This window comes from Gopherus evgoodei, chromosome 2 (genome assembly GCF_007399415.2).
Source record: "Gopherus evgoodei ecotype Sinaloan lineage chromosome 2, rGopEvg1_v1.p, whole genome shotgun sequence".
Classification (NCBI taxonomy): Eukaryota; Metazoa; Chordata; order Testudines; family Testudinidae; genus Gopherus; species Gopherus evgoodei.
In genome coordinates this window covers 80326395-80342088 of record NC_044323.1, presented here as the reverse complement: position 1 = coordinate 80342088, position 15694 = coordinate 80326395, and the positions used below count along the sequence as shown (strand labels likewise).

At 39.9% G+C, this 15694-nt stretch overlaps 1 protein-coding gene across 1 annotated transcript in view; it reads left to right on the top strand.

Moving 5' to 3' along the window:
* NPHP3 (nephrocystin 3) overlaps window positions 1-15694 on the top strand; it is a 41444-nt gene extending 25750 nt beyond the window's left edge. The window contains 11 exon segments of the mRNA XM_030551120.1: window positions 365-462; window positions 1071-1193; window positions 1882-2071; window positions 2231-2472; window positions 5113-5188; window positions 6803-6930; window positions 10018-10142; window positions 10145-10256; window positions 13492-13617; window positions 14468-14580; window positions 15146-15694. Of these exon segments, the coding sequence (XP_030406980.1) occupies window positions 365-462; window positions 1071-1193; window positions 1882-2071; window positions 2231-2472; window positions 5113-5188; window positions 6803-6930; window positions 10018-10142; window positions 10145-10256; window positions 13492-13576 (1179 nt within the window). The 3' untranslated portion in view covers window positions 13577-13617; window positions 14468-14580; window positions 15146-15694.

Here is a 15694-nt window from a genome sequence, read left to right as displayed (position 1 = left end):
AACGATGATGTTAGTTGCAACCAAAAGAGTTACAGTTTCCAAGGTCAAGGGGAACACGAAAGACCCAATGAAATTATTGTTACTGAGAAAAATAAATATCAGGCTTCCTCCTTTCCCCACTCCCTCTCCCACAGTATGATATATTTCCTCTTCTTAAATCCCTTAGGCCTTTGTAGCTTCTCTTCACTCATATTTTTTAAAAATTGATTTGCTTTCAAGTTGAAGATCCCTTTAGCAAAAAAAAAAAAAAGATTTAAAATTCCTCAGCACAAGATCCTTGTTTCCCTTTTGTGTCTTGTAGGGAGCCCCATGCATTGTTAGTATGTAACGGACATATATTGATGACTATAACTCTCTTTTTCAGGCTTGGGAAACGGTGAGACTAGAATACATGGAAGAAGGTCAAAATAGTATTTCTACTTACAGAAGAAAACTAATAGACTACTTCACCGTGCAGCTAAGGTATTTCAGAACTCCTCAGAACACAAGAAATGTTATAGTCTTTATAGCCATACTAATCTGCCAGGGAGAGGGGGGACACAGAGGAAACACAGGTACTATAGGCTTGAGAACACAGGAGCAATGCATGGTGGAGGAAACAATACCTTCCTCAGCTCTCATGGACCATTTGGGCACAGAGTCTAGAAATTCAGGCTATGCACAGGGTACAGGGTTTGCCCTTTTTTAAAAACATTTGTTTTCATGAAAACATGTCAATAAACGAGGGTGTGCTGACCAGTCTAAGGATAACTTGGGAACATTTTGTTTTTGTATTACCCTGGGTTTCATGAGTTTTGTAGATCTGTTAATAATTTATAATCTGTGAAGAGTCAAAGACAGACGTTGGATCTTTGATTCAAGCTGTAGTTAATAGTTTCATATTATAGACCTTCTTTTCACAAAAAGGGGGTGGGAAATTGCATACACAAGTCAGGTAATTGGTGATTTAAGAGGCTAACTGGTTGTTTGTCCATGTAGTTGTGTGAATTACTATTTTCCAAATCAAGCCCTATAATTTTAAATGTTAGGAATGGAAAGGGATTTTATTTTGGTTGCTTTTCTTCCATTAGTCAAGGCAGAGTGACTTGGAGAAGTGCCGATGAACTTCCTTGGCTTTTTCAACAACAGGGCAACAAGCAGAAGCTACACAAGTGTCTCCTGAACCTCTTTGTATCTCAGAATCTTTACAAAAGGTAACAGAGTAGCCAGGGCCTTCGTATGTATAAACATACTGAAATGGTTTAGTGTTAAGTTAAAGGCATGAAATAAAGTGTCTTTACTGTTTTGTTTAAAAAATAAATAATATAAATGATAAAATGCACAAATATGGGGAGAAATTTAACGAGGCCAATATGTAGCCCTATAGCAGGGACTGAAAGCTGGCTGAAGGGTACTAACCAAAAAGGGGGTGAGAAATAGCGAAGTATAAAGTTATATGGCAAGATCTAATGAGGTACCACTTATGGGATACCCTGCCTGGCTGGCTGATTGCAGAGCATCCAAGGCATGGGAACCAGTGCTGTTCCATTGCAGCTGATCCCTTTTGTGCACCTAGGTATATCCTGGTGTAGCGTGAACCCTGTTTGTGGGTGCTCTGAACATGGTAGTGTGTAGGTGCACCAGGGGGCGGGGCAGGGCAGTGATTCCTCTGTCATGCAGAGACCCTCTGTCCTTCCATGCTTCACAGCTGGGAGACCAGTAAGGTGCTGCATAGTCATTTTGACTGTTGGACTACAGCAGCCTTCACAGAGCTGCTTTGCAGCATGAGGGAAAATTCCTGAGATGCATATTCCCCATTCCTTATACCCTGCCATCCAGCTGGTTCTGAGCACAGAGATTTGGTGTTCTGTATTTTACTTCTTACTTTTCTTGTTAAAACAGGGGGCATTTTGCAGAATTACTGAGTTACTGGCAGCTTGTCGGAAAAGATAAGAGTTCAATGGCAGCAGAGTATTTTGACTCTCTAAAGCAATATGAGAAAAGCTGTGAGGAAGAGGAAAGTATGATCCGTCTGGCTGATCTTTATGAAACTCTGGGACAATTCTTAAAAGATCTAGGCCTTCTCAGTCAGGTAAGTGCATCTAGGAAGCAAGGGGAATACCGTGTAACAGCAAGCAAGCTAGGAATTTAAGCAGAGCATAGTATGTGCTTGATAAGATGTTTTGTGTTGCAGTGTTTTTTGTACATTATCTTACCTGCTCTAGTCACATTCTCAACTTCTTTATTACAGGCAGTTGCTCCTCTGCAGCGTTCTCTGGAAATTCGGGAGACTGCACTGGATCCAGATCACCCCAGGGTAGCACAGTCTCTCCATCAGTTAGCAGGAGTATATGTGCAGTGGAAAAAGTTTGGAAATGCTGAGCAGTTATATAAGCAGGCTCTGGAAATCTCTGAAAATGCTTATGGAGCTGAACATCCCAGGGTTGCTCGTGAACTGGATGCACTTGCAACATTATACCAGAAACAGAACAAGTAAGATTAATAGTAGTGGTGATTTCCTGGATTTCTCATAACATGCAAGTCTTTTGAGGTTTTTACGTTGTCTATTTGTTTCTACGATTACACATTTTAATAGATTTAAGTTCCTTTTGATGCATGTGCAGAACTGCTATTAATATTAATGAGAACTATGTGTTTGTTCAAGAGGAAGGGTCTAGAAAAAGATTTGGGGTCTAGAAAAAGATTAGTAAACATATTTGTGCATTATTCAAATATATAGTTATAACAAAGTAATCTTTTTTAAAAATGCCCTTGTATTGGTACAATTGTCACCCTCGCAAAATAGTTGTGAATACTTACCAGCCCAAACATAGGAGGTAGGTGGTATCATTATTTATTATTAATTATTATTTATTTATTAAGAGCAGCAGCATCTACTCACCTATCTTTACCTAGTGACTGTTAATAACAGGGAAAAATATCTTAAGGAGATTTTTCTTTTCCATCAAAAACAAATTACTAGCCCCAGGCAAATGTGTAGGTAGAATTTACAAGTCCAGTTGCAGATTTCTGTGGGTTTTCCAAAGGATATATGTATCCAAATCCTACTTGTTTTCTTTTAACACCATGTCTATGGAGTAGGGAAGTTTTACATATGAGAAAAATGATTTACCCTTAATACTTAATGCACATGTATTAAGTGACCTTTCCAATGTGACAGTAAGTCTCTGGTGGAGCCAGGAACAAAACCCAGATCTCCTTAGTCCTAATCCAGTGCCTTAAGGACAAGAACATCCTTCTTCTCCAGCACATACTTTAATATACTGAAGATATCCTGACACTTCTTATGAGGCAAATCCTTTCCCAGTGTCATTGCAAGTAGGCTAGTGATATTGGTGAGGGGAGAAAGGGAAGGAGTCCTCCCCCAGGAAATGTACTTCGGTGTGACACTCATTCAAAAAGTTTCTTGGTACAGTTTGTACTGTTGACTCTGCAGATCAAGCTCCTATACTTGCATGTAATTCTAGAGGAAACTGCCAAAATTCTCCTCTTTCTTCCTCTGCAAACTACTCCCCAACCAAATCATGGAAAACCAAGACTCTGAGTCCTTACCGTCTCAGTTGCAGAACGCACTCTAGATTTGTGTTCAAACTCACTCCTCTTTCTGGGGGATTTTCTTTTACGGGCAGTGGCAATAACATAATAGTTCAGCCTAAGTTTCTCCTTCAAACTAGGAAGTTTCTAGCATTGGCTTTAGAGTTTTTGTCTTACTCGCCAGTTCTCTCTATGCACAAAGCAGCTTGCATCTATTTACATTTAGGGTGGAATTAAGACATGCTGTCTACAACTAGTCAGCATTTCTATGCAGGATTCCAACACCTGCTAAGAGGGAGGTGTCATAAACAGATAGCTAAGGGTTAATGTGTCTTTCACCTAAAACAAAAGTAACCTGAAGCACCTGACCAGAGGACCAATCAGGAAACCAAACTTTTTCAGATCTGGGTGGAGGGAAGTTTGTGTGTGAGTCCTTTGTTCTTGGGTCTTCTGCCTGTACTCTCTCAGCTATGAGGAGTGATTTTTTCTATTTCCTGCTTTCTAATCTTCTGTTTCCAAGTTGTAAGTACAAAGATGGTTTGTTGTTTTGTATTTACATGTGTATAGTTGCTGGAGTGCTTTAAACTGTATTCTTTTTGAATAAGGCTGTTTATTCAATATTCTTTTAAGCAAATGACCCTGTATTTGTCACCTTAATACAGAGAGACCATTTTTATGTATTTTTCTTTCTTTCTTTTTTATATAAAGCTTTCTTTTAAGACCTGTTGGGAGTTTTTCTTTAGTGGGGAACTCCAGGGAATTGAGTCTGCAGCTCACCAGGGAACTGGTGGGAGGAAGAAGTCAGGGGGAAATCTGTGTGTGTTAAATTTACTAGCCTGACTTTGCATTCCCTCTGGGTGAAGAGGGAAGTGCTTGTGTTTCCAGGACTGGAAATAGAGAGGGTGGACTCCCTCTGTTTAGATTCACGGAGTTTGCTTCTGTGTATCTCTCCAAGAACACCTGGAGGGGGGAAGGGAAAAGGTTTATTTCCCTTTGTTGTAAGACTCAAGGGATTTGGGTCTTGGGGTCCCCAGGGAAGGTTTTTTGGGGGGACCAGAGTGCCCCAAAACACTCTATTTTTTTGGGTAGTGGCAGCTTTACCAGGTTCAAGCTGGTAACTAAGCTTGGAGGTTTTCATGCTAACCCCCATATTTTGGACGCTAAGGTCCAAATCTGGGACTAGGTTATGATAGGAGGGGTAACAGAATAATCTTGCTAAACTGTTAACACCCCTAACGCAGTCATAAGCATTTTGCATACTTCTATCTTTGACAAAATGCGTGATCCTTTCATGTATTTATACCTGCTCCTGTATTTTCCACTTCATGCATCTGATGAAGTGGGTTCTAGCCCATGAAAACTTAGGCCCAAATAAAAGTGTTAGTCTCTAAGGTGCCACTAGGACTCCTCGTTGTTTTTGCTGATACAGGCTAACACGGCTGCCGCTCTGAAACCTGATAGGTGACTTTCAGGGGGATTTGTGCTCTTAAGTCACTTAGGTGGCATTTTGAAAATCTAACCCAAAATGTATACTGTTGCCATGTATGGTGTTCTAACATTTTAAATAACTGTTTTCAGATATGAACAAGCTGAACAGCTGAGGAAAAAATCCTTTAAAATGCGACAAAAAGCAGCAAGGCGGAAAGGCAATTTGGTAAAGATTTGATACTTAATCAAAATGGGGGCTAGCTGTGGTTTTGTTGAATGGATGATGAAGTGTCTTTGAGGAGGTGTTCTAAAAATCTGATGCTTAAGTGCTTTTGATAATTGAAAGTTTGCCATCTTAACCACTTTAGGAGCAGCACTGGTGTCTGCTCTTTCAACCTCATTGGAAATAAAGGTGGATAAGTACAACTGGAATATTGTGGTGAGCGAGGGAAAATAAATAAGTGGATATAGAAACCTTCCAAATATCAGACTTTGGGGATTCAAATTTCATGCTGAGACTATATGTTGTTGAAAGGAAACTAGAGAAATTGCTCTGTAGGAGGTAACTGAGGACCTAATTCTACAACACTACTGTGCATAGTGCCTACTACCATAGATGATAATGTCACAATGGTGACAATGCCAGTAAGCAGTATACTTGGTAGTGGTTTAAGGATGAAGCCCTAAGAGTGTGCTTCCTTTTTATGGCACTTCAGTGATTTAGATAATGGCATAGAGAGTACACTTATAAAGTCTGCGGATGATAGCAAGCTGGGAGGGGTTGCAAGTGCTTTGGAGGATAGGATTAAAATTCAAAATGATCTGGACAAACTGGAGAAATGACGTGAAGTAAATAGGATGAATTTCAGTAAGGACAAATGCAAAGTACTCCACTTAGGAAGGTACAATCAGTTATACACATACAAAATGGGAAATGACTGCCTAGGAAGAAATACTGCAGAAAGGGAACTGGGGATCATAGTGGACCATAGTGGACCATGAACTAAATATGAGTCAACAGTGTAACACTGTTGCTAAAAAAGCAAACATCATTCTGGAATGTATTAGCAGGAGTGTTGTAAGCAAGACACGAGAAATAATTCTTCTGCTCTACTCCGTGCTGATTAGGCCTCAGTTGGAGTATTGTGTCCAGTACTGGATGCCACATTTCATGAAAGATGTGGATAAGTTAGAGTCCAGAGAAGAGTGACAAAAATGATTTAAAATCTAGAACACATGACCTAGGAGAGAAGATTGAAAAAAATGGGTTTGTTTTGTATGGAAAAGAGAAGACTGAGAGGGGACAGGATAGCAGTTTTCAAGTATGTAAAAGATTGTTACAAGGAGGAGGGAGAAAAGTAGTTTTTCTTAACCTCTGGGGATAGAGAAGCAGCAATGGGCTTAAATTGCATCAAGGGAGGTTTAGGTTGGACATCAGGAAAAACTTCTTAACTGTCAAGGTGGTTAAGCACTGGAATAAATTGCCTAGGGACGTTGTGGAATCTCCATCATAGGAGATTTTTATGAGCAGGTTCGACAAACACCTGTCAGAAATGGTCTAGATAATACTTAGTCCTGCCATGAGGCAGGGGACTGGACTAGATGATCTCTCGATGTCCCTTCCAGTCCTGTGATTTCATGGAGGCATACTGGGTGTAATTCACCCCCATGCAGAGACCAACAAAAAGCCTATGCAACCATTAATTCTCAAAATAAGGCTTACATGAGGTCTATTTGGCGCAAAGGCCTTGTGCTGTCCTTCTGCACTGGAGTGAATTTTAGTTGTAGATATTAAACTTTTGATGCTGATGCACTTTCATTACCTTGTGCTTTGCTTTAGTTTGGATTTGCTCTTCTACGTCAACGAGCCTTGCAGCTGGAAGAGCTTACGTTAGGCAAAGACACACCAGATAATGCTCGTACCCTCAATGAGCTTGGAGTTCTCTATTATCTGCAGAATAATCTCGAGTAAGTAATGTGTATGTCACACAGTCATAGATTCCCTCTCTCTTTCTTATATCTAATGAGACACATTATATGGAACCACATGAAAAATTCCCAGTGATAAGTCTAAATACTCTCAAATATAAATACAGTGTAATTTTCCAATTTTTTAGTTTCTATTATGAAGACTTCACTCAGTATCTGAAGTCTGCTGTATGGTGAGTGTCATTGGCATCTGGATATTTAACACGTCACTGCATTTCCTATTTTAGAACTGATGTATTACTACATTAAATTTAACTATCACTAGTTGTAAATATAGGGGATTGTGACAAGTCCTCTGCCCGCCCCTCTTCCTGGGGCCTACTGGTTGCCCCAATAAAGCTCCAAGAAGCTTCTAGTTATGCAGCACCCCTGGCTTTATTTACACAATGTTTTCCCACTACCAGTGTTATGCTACGTACAGAGCTTGCAGGCCCGATCATCTCCTCTCCTAAACAAAGTCTGCCCTCAGCCTGGAGACTGACCTTCTTCTGGCCACCAGCCAGCCTTTGTAGCCCTTGAATCCTCAGGCCCGCAGGTGCAGCTAATTCTAAAGGCCCGGCATCAGGCTTCTCCCCAGCCCCAATCTATTTCCCCTGATTGAGGTTGGCTGAGCAGGGGCTAATTAGGTGCCTTTGCACAGCACCCAGCTACAGGGATATTTTATGTCCTCTACCATGCTTCTCTATTACATTAGACTCTTTTATAAAATTCTAACAGCAAGGTTTTTTTTCTTTTATAGCATTCAAAATGCCAGTCCTACAAGGAAAGTAATGAATTGTAAATATATATTATATGTGAGATCCTTGTCCCTACTCTGGTTCCTTTTTGATTTGCAAAAGGGCCAGAGCAGTGTAAAGAGGCACCAAAAGCCACATAACTGGCCAGGAGAAAATTCCCCTAGCACAAGAAAGGCAGAAGACATCTATGAAAATGTCTCCTAAGAACTGCCTTGCAAGCCCCAGTTCAGAGGCTGTGAGGCGTCAGGGCCACAGCCCTGCAAGCTGAGCCCACAGGGAAACCTGTAGATGTTCTTTAACGTAGCGCCCCCCACCCCCACCCCCCATATAAGTTACATTGAGATTCTCTCAGATACCTGAAACAGCCCTGAAATGGAAGAATGCCTTAAAGCCACCTTAACTCCTTTTTTTTGCTGTGCCTCTTAGAAGTGCAACACAGAATTTCCCCTCAAGTCTTAAAGTCCTTTTAGATATATATATATATTTTTGTATCTGAATGTGAGGCTCTTAGTGGCAGAATAAAGAAGTTAAAATATGTTGTGCTTTAGAGTGTTTACATGTATAGGCACTAGTTAGTGTAAAATCCTAGTAATGAGAATTGACTTGTAACAGTTGATGCATGTATATTATTTCTTGTTTTACCTGTCATACAGTCAGGCCAAAGTCACTGACGATAAATGACTGGTATCTGTAAAATCTGCCATGTGAGATTATTGTATACTCTACAGTCCGTCAGTTCAGCCACAATTTTTTCAGATGCTATCTTTTTCCTGTAGCTCTTTTCCCCCCAATTTAATTGGTAAGGAAAATGGCACACTGTCTTCTAGTAAAGATGAAAGTTTGTTATTGCATTTTGAAACAAGAGTACTGTGCTGTAGTTCTGAATCAACCATTAAAGGGGCTTTTTTGATAGATTGATGCAGCTGAAGAGAATCAGTGATAGAAGCGAATTTGTTTGTATAAATGAAGCTACGTCTACACTACAGGATAAATTCGAATTAGCTTAAACCGATTTTATAAAACAGATATAAAGTCGATTGTGCGCGTCCACACTAGGCACATTAATTCAGTGGTGTGCGTCCATGGTCCGAGGCTAGCGTCGATTTCTGGAGCGGTGCACTGTGGGTAGCTACTGTAAAATAATGAGGCCAATAACGTCGATTTGCGTCCAAACTAACCCTAATCCAATATAGTAATATCGATTTTAGCGTTACTCCTCTTGTTTTGTAGGAGTACAGAAATCGATTTAAAGAGCCCTTTAAATCGATATAAAGAGCAGTGTAGTGTGGACAGGTGCCGCGTTAAATCGATTTAATGCTGTTAAAATCGGTTTAACAGCGTAATGTAGACCAGGCCTGATAGATGTAAGCCTGATCTGTAGCCATTATGTAGGGAGCACTCCTTTGGCTCCCATTAGGTGACTTCAGGCTTGAACCCATCTTTTGTGTATGTATTAGTCCTTCTCTCCATCTAATGTGAAACGGATATTTCCAATTTAGTAAACTGACCTGTCTCAAGAATAGGGTGACATAGAATGTGTGTGTGTCAGGATGGCAAACTACCTAGCTGTAATGGATATTGCATGCAGGGATTCTACTGGGGAATCACTTTTTTTGTCACAGAGGGAAAATAGTAAATGTGTGATGGAATACCACAATAATGTAATAAAATACATAACCATTTGATAGGCTAGACACTTGAACAATTACTTCAGAGAGAGCCTTAGGATAGATCTTAATATGTAAATTATAGCAGCTGAGCCTCTTCCTTATAAACCTATTTCTTTTACAGTCTTTACAATTGTTTGCAAAGGGAATTCTAACTGCTACTTTCTGAATTTTTACATAGTTCCAGAATTGTTTTACCTGATCCTGCCACTTGTTTCATGAATGTTTACTCCTGGGAGGAGTTACATTGAAGCCAGTGAGATTACTCACATGAGTAAGGGTTATTTGTATAAAAAAGGGTGCAGATCAGACTCAAAAGGAATACTCACAAGATAATGTAATATAAGAAAAAAATTTGACCCAACTGACCTAAAGTGCTAGCATGTGGTATTAGTGTTCTGAGATTGCATTTGGTGCTCTGGTTAACTCTATAACTATATTATTTCAGTTAGACAGTGTACTGTTACCTATTGTCTGTCTTTCGTGTTTGGATATACAGTTACTCACTAAGCCTGTTTAATTGTGTTGCTCTGTTGTATTTGTTTCCCAGTGGCAGCTGAAATGTCTATTAGAATACAATGCACTTCTGCAGGTACAAAAGGTAGCTTTCATGGAATGCACATATTTAATCTTTGGAATATTGTTGTGTGATTTGTTTGTAGGACAGCTGAACTTTTTCTGAAGCGCTCCCTAGAAATGAGGGAGAGGGTCCTGGGACCAGACCACTCAGACTGTGCACAGTCTTTGACAATCTGGGCAGCTTTGTACAATGAAAAGAAACACTACGATAGGCTGAGGAACTGTATGAAAGAGCTTTAGAAATTAGGAGGCGAGCACTAGCCCCTGATCATCCCTCACTGGCTTACACTGTGAAACATCTTGCAGTACTCTACAAAAGCTGGTAAGTGTGTCTGTGTATTTTACACATCATTTAAAAATAATGTCTTGCTCTTTCCATCTCAACAAGAGGCAGAGTATCAAAAAGAGTTTGGATATCAGCATTCTCCAGAAATGCACGAAAAAAATCGAAGTAGATAAATTAAAGTTGTCTCAGTTTTTGTGCCCCTAGGAGCCTGTGGGACATTTTCCTAAAGAAAAGCTGTTCTTAATAATGTCTTCAGTGTATTGGGCACCTACAAACTTTTCCTTTAACTTCATTCAGGCAAATATATTCAGCCAGTAGATATTTACCGTAAAGGAAACAACTCAGTTAGAAGACAGAATTATGGCTGTTGCCAGGGAATCGCTTCTCCACTTTCTTATTTTGAGTTCCTCTGCATAACTGTATGCAGCATCCTTTGCAAGCATTTGTTCCCATCAACCCTGATGCAGACACCATATTTTTAGCACCTGAGAATAATTTTATTCTAATTTTACATGGTGAACCCTGTCAGCCATCTAAGTATTTATAAATAGAACTGGCAGCAGCTCTCTGTGTGGTATCTTGAGCCATTTCTACTTCATTTCAGTTCAGGTGAAAAATAAGCAATCATTCTGGTGTAGAACACTCTGTGATGATAACATAATTAATATTATCAAATACCTTTATAAATATTAACTGTCAATGACTGGCCCTATATGAAGGGGAATCCCTGTCCTATGGGAATATTGTAATCCGTCCTCAGCCTTGCGGGCTAGGCAGAACATGAACCCTAAAGTTTCCAACTGTGACACAAAGAGTTCAAATTCAGAATAGAGTGATGGTAGCTGAGTGCTTCTTTCTGCACTCTTGCATTTTGCCATTCTTCTAAACTGGAAGTGTTGTCAGTAGGCTACCGGTGTGGTGCTCAGCTCTTGTTCGATGGATGATAAGTCAGCTTTGTGCCTGTTCCCTCTGTGTGCTGCCCTGGCTCTGTGCAGATAGCTGAAATAGCAGACCCCGAGAGAACCCCCAAAGACCACAGATTCTGGTAAGGTATGAAGGCACCTGGCTAGGTGTCATAGGTCTCACCCCCATTCTGAACTTTAGGGTACAGATGTGGGGACCTGCATGGACACTTCTAAGCTTAATTACCAGCTTAGATCTGGTCTTGCTGCCACCATCCAGAATTTCTGAGTACCTGGATCACTCCCTTTCCCTCAAAAACCTTCCCCTCCCTGGGTAGCCTTGAGAGACTCCTCCACCAATTCCCTTGTGAGTCCAGATCCAATTCCCTTAGATCTCAAAAACAAGGAAGAATTACTCCTCCCTCTCTTCCCCCCCCCCCCCCGCAATCCCTGGTGAGTCCAGATCCAATTCCCTTGGATCTAAAAAAAACAGGGGGAAAAATCAATCAGGTTCTTAAAAGGAGGCTTTTAATTAAAGAAAAGAAAGGAGAAAAAAAAAACCCCTCTGGGGGATGGCATATCCGCTAATCTCACAGACAATAGATTGAAAACACAGGACGGTCCCCTGGGCAAAAATCTTAATACACACAAAAATACCCAATTTGATAATTCCCTTAATGACACCAAGACAAGTTACAAAAGAAAATAAACATAAACCTATTTATTCCTTTCTAAAACTTACTACTCTGATCTTTTTCACTCTGGCTGAAACTGAAACTGACTAAACAAAGGAAACTTCCCTCCTTCCTTTTGAAACATCTTGTTCCCCCATTGGTTCCTCTGGTCAGGTGTCAGCTAGGCTAGGTGAACTTCTTAACCCTTTACAGGTAAAAGAGGCATTAACCCTTAACTATCTGTTTATGACATCAGGTTTAGTTGTCAAACGAAGCACAGTAATAGTTTCCCAAAGACTCTGCAAGACACACCTACGATTTTTACCCCGTAGCAATGGACCGGCTCAGTCACTGGGGGAACTTTCCACTGCCCCCAAGGCCGGACAAAGATGAGCACTCCCGACCTCCTTTTATACAGTTACAGGACAGATACTCATCCCTACTGGATGTATTGAAGTACAGCCCAAAGGGTACTGTCTCCTCCTTTGATCATGTTGTTTCAAACAGATAGAACTTTCTATCATGCTGTCCTTTTGACCCTGTTTTTAAGATGCACCTGCTTCTAGCAACCCTCTTTCTCACCAACTTCTGTGAATGAGGCCTGCCTCTGGCTCACAGCCCAGCTTTTGCTTAGCAATGCCTGGAAGTACTTTGGTTCAGGCTTCAGGCCTCAGGCTGGGCCTCTGACACAGGAATTTATGTTTCAGGGCCTCATTTTACTACAGGAAGAATCCTGTAAACTTACTTCCTGGCCAGACTGTTCCTGTGCTTTTGCACTAGTGCTTTTACTGCTAACACCTCCAATAGCATTCTGAAATGGCTTGAGATCACATGAGCTTTTCCCATTTCAGACTGCTGCAATTGACTCTGCCAGAAAAAAAACACTGCTGTGCTTGGATGAACATAAATGAATTAGTGGAAAGGAAGAGACTAGAGTTGGAGGTACATAAAGAATTATTAGATACTTGACTGTAGACAGTTACCTCTTGATATAAAATCATAGCTGGTGTGTGTGAAGAAACAGAGAAAACTGCAGACCTTACACATCCAAAACTACCCTAGACATGTTCCTGAATTTCCATTTCATGTTAAATGTCAAAACATCCATATTCCAGAAATAGAATCCCAAATACATGCCCCAAGTTAAAAAAAAAATAAAAAAAAAAAAATCAGTAACTCAGTACATCCAATGAAGCAGATACAAGGAAGGGAGCAGATACAAATCTGGAGTGGAACAAAATTTGCTGGTAAGTTTCCCTTTCCCTCCTGTAAAATTAAGGTCCACTAGAACTATTTGCTGAAAATCAACTCTCGCCTCTGCCATCTGTAGTAAGGGTGGGGGATACAGCTGCAGGGGATGGAGAAAATTTTTTGATGGCCAAGAATGAAACTACCTTTTAAACACTCTCTCTTGTAGATACTAGTGGAAGGAACATGCTTGAGAAATAATCAAAACTAGAGATAGTACCTGGAAGGACTTAAATGGGAGTTGAAGGCAGTCGGACCATTAATAATGATCAACAGGAATGGTTTATTGTAGATATTCATTAAGGGTCCAGTCCTGCAAGGTTTAAGTGACCTTTCTTGTCGTGAAAGCAATTATAATTTTTCTAAGCTCTTTATTCACAAAAAAATGATATGCATATAGGCCTGCTATAACCACATGTCTGGTTTTAACATTGGTTTGTTTTCTAGGGAAAGCTTGACAAGGCAGTGCCTCTGTATGAGTTGGCTGTTGAAATTCGACAAAAATCATTTGGTCCAAAGCACCCTAGCGTAGCTACTGCCTTGGTAAACCTGGCTGTTCTTTATTGTCAGATGGTAGGTTTTTCCTGTCTTATTTTTTTCAGCAATTTTATATATGAAATTTAACAGCATATAAAACGACACCCTCAGGGAATTCAATCTCATGTACATTTTTACAATCTGAAAGAACATAATGTGATTGTACTGATTGGAATTTAGCCAGGGTGAAAGGTTAAATTAATCCCTTTAATCTTGTAAAAAACGACCATGGGATTTTTAATAAATCATATAAATCACAGCCTTTGGTTTAAAACTACATCTAAAGCACTGGTTTAATACTGACTGAGGGAGCATTAGCTACGGAAATTCTGGCACTCCTTCATGCACACTGATCAAGTGCAGTCTTGCCTAGTCTTTTAAACTCTGATAAGACTGCAGTTGTAGTCTTTCTACTTCATACCTAATATAGGGTCAGAGAGAAAGAAACATTTACCAATATCTTACCATCCATTTGTTTCCTTATATCAATAACAGTAAACACTTTTACTTCATATATCATATATTGTTATGTTGCTTGGGATCTGTAAACCTGACTTTGAAATAAGAGGTTACAGCTCATTCGCTAAAACCCAGGAATGCATTTGGTAGTTATAACCTATTCATTTAGGATAAGACTTTCAACCCACCAAAGGAACTCTGACCTCAATTATCATAAAATTAATGGGAACTGGGTGTCCAAATCTTTAGGTTGCTTTGTGTCTCACTCTTATGGTAAACAGTTCTTTTAAAAACAAATACTGTTTTGGTTTAGTAAAGAAACTTAAGTCTAGGATATGCCTATACAGTTTGTAGAAACCAAATAGTATGTGTAATACCCATTTAAACAACTGGTTTTCATCTTGTTTTCCTTCTCCCACCCAAAAAGAAAAAGCACATTGAAGCTTTACCTCTGTATGAATGTGCATTAAGATTATGAAGACAGTTTGGTCAGATGCATCCTCGTGTGGGAGAAACACTAAAAAACTTAGCTGTGTTGAGGTAAGGACAGATATTTTTCTCCAATCACCTAATATAGGGAACTGCTTCCATTAAAAATTAACAAATGCGAATAATTATATCAATAGAAATGCTTTATTAGGCAAGCTGGGGGCTAAAATGTAAACAGTGTTGGTAACTGCATTAATTATAGTAGGGTGACAGTCTGAAATGATGCAGACTAGAACCCTGAGGTACATATGCACCTCTTTCCTTTGACAACATGGAGGGACTTGGATCCAAGTCTGGTCCTATCACAATCAACTCTTCCAATTTATTCCTCCACTAATGCATACAGTTACACTTAACACAGTGAATGCAGCTGGAGTGCATGCTGATAATTCCTAGTGGCTAGTGCCAGCTCCATTAGGGCAGAGTTAAGATTGGGATGGTCCTTTACCTTTGTATTTCCTTGTTTTCAGACATTTAGCTGAACTCAATGTCCTGGAAGGGCACAAGCTAACACCAGGCAATCTTAACTCGGCCTTAACCAAAAGATTTTTGCAGACTTCAGTACAGGAGTGAGTTGGTGGGATGGATTTGGTTAAATTTTGGTTTCTCTCCAAAGCTATGAAGGAGGAGATTTCGAGAAGGCTGCCGAGCTGTACAAGAGAGCCATGGAAATCAAAGAAGCAGAGACTCTGTTGATCGAGGGAAAAGCACTTCCCGGCCCTCGTAAATGGAGACACTTTTCAGGTTTAAGAAGTACATTATCTCCAATGTTTTTCTAGACCAGGGACAAAGGTGATGCAAACTGGCACAAAAACAAATGCCAGTGAAGAATGCTTGATGGTTAAGTACTTAAAATAAGCCTGCTTCAGATTAAAAAAAAAAAATTCTAGGAGACAGTTTGTGATGATGAAAAAATGAACAAAGTTTTACATTTGAGTTTAAATATTTCTGTTCATGCCATTTTTGTGGACCATGTGATACAGAGTTACTTCTGTGTTACACACAGGCAGTTAGTGAGACTGGCTGAGTGTGTTCTGGTTAGTTAATTGTTCAGACGTAGCTGTAATGCCAGAAAACATCAGTTTTTGTTTTTTCTCTATACCTCTTTTTAGTAGAGGACCTGTGAGCTGCAAGGTATAATCAATAAAACAGCTACTAGGTGTTA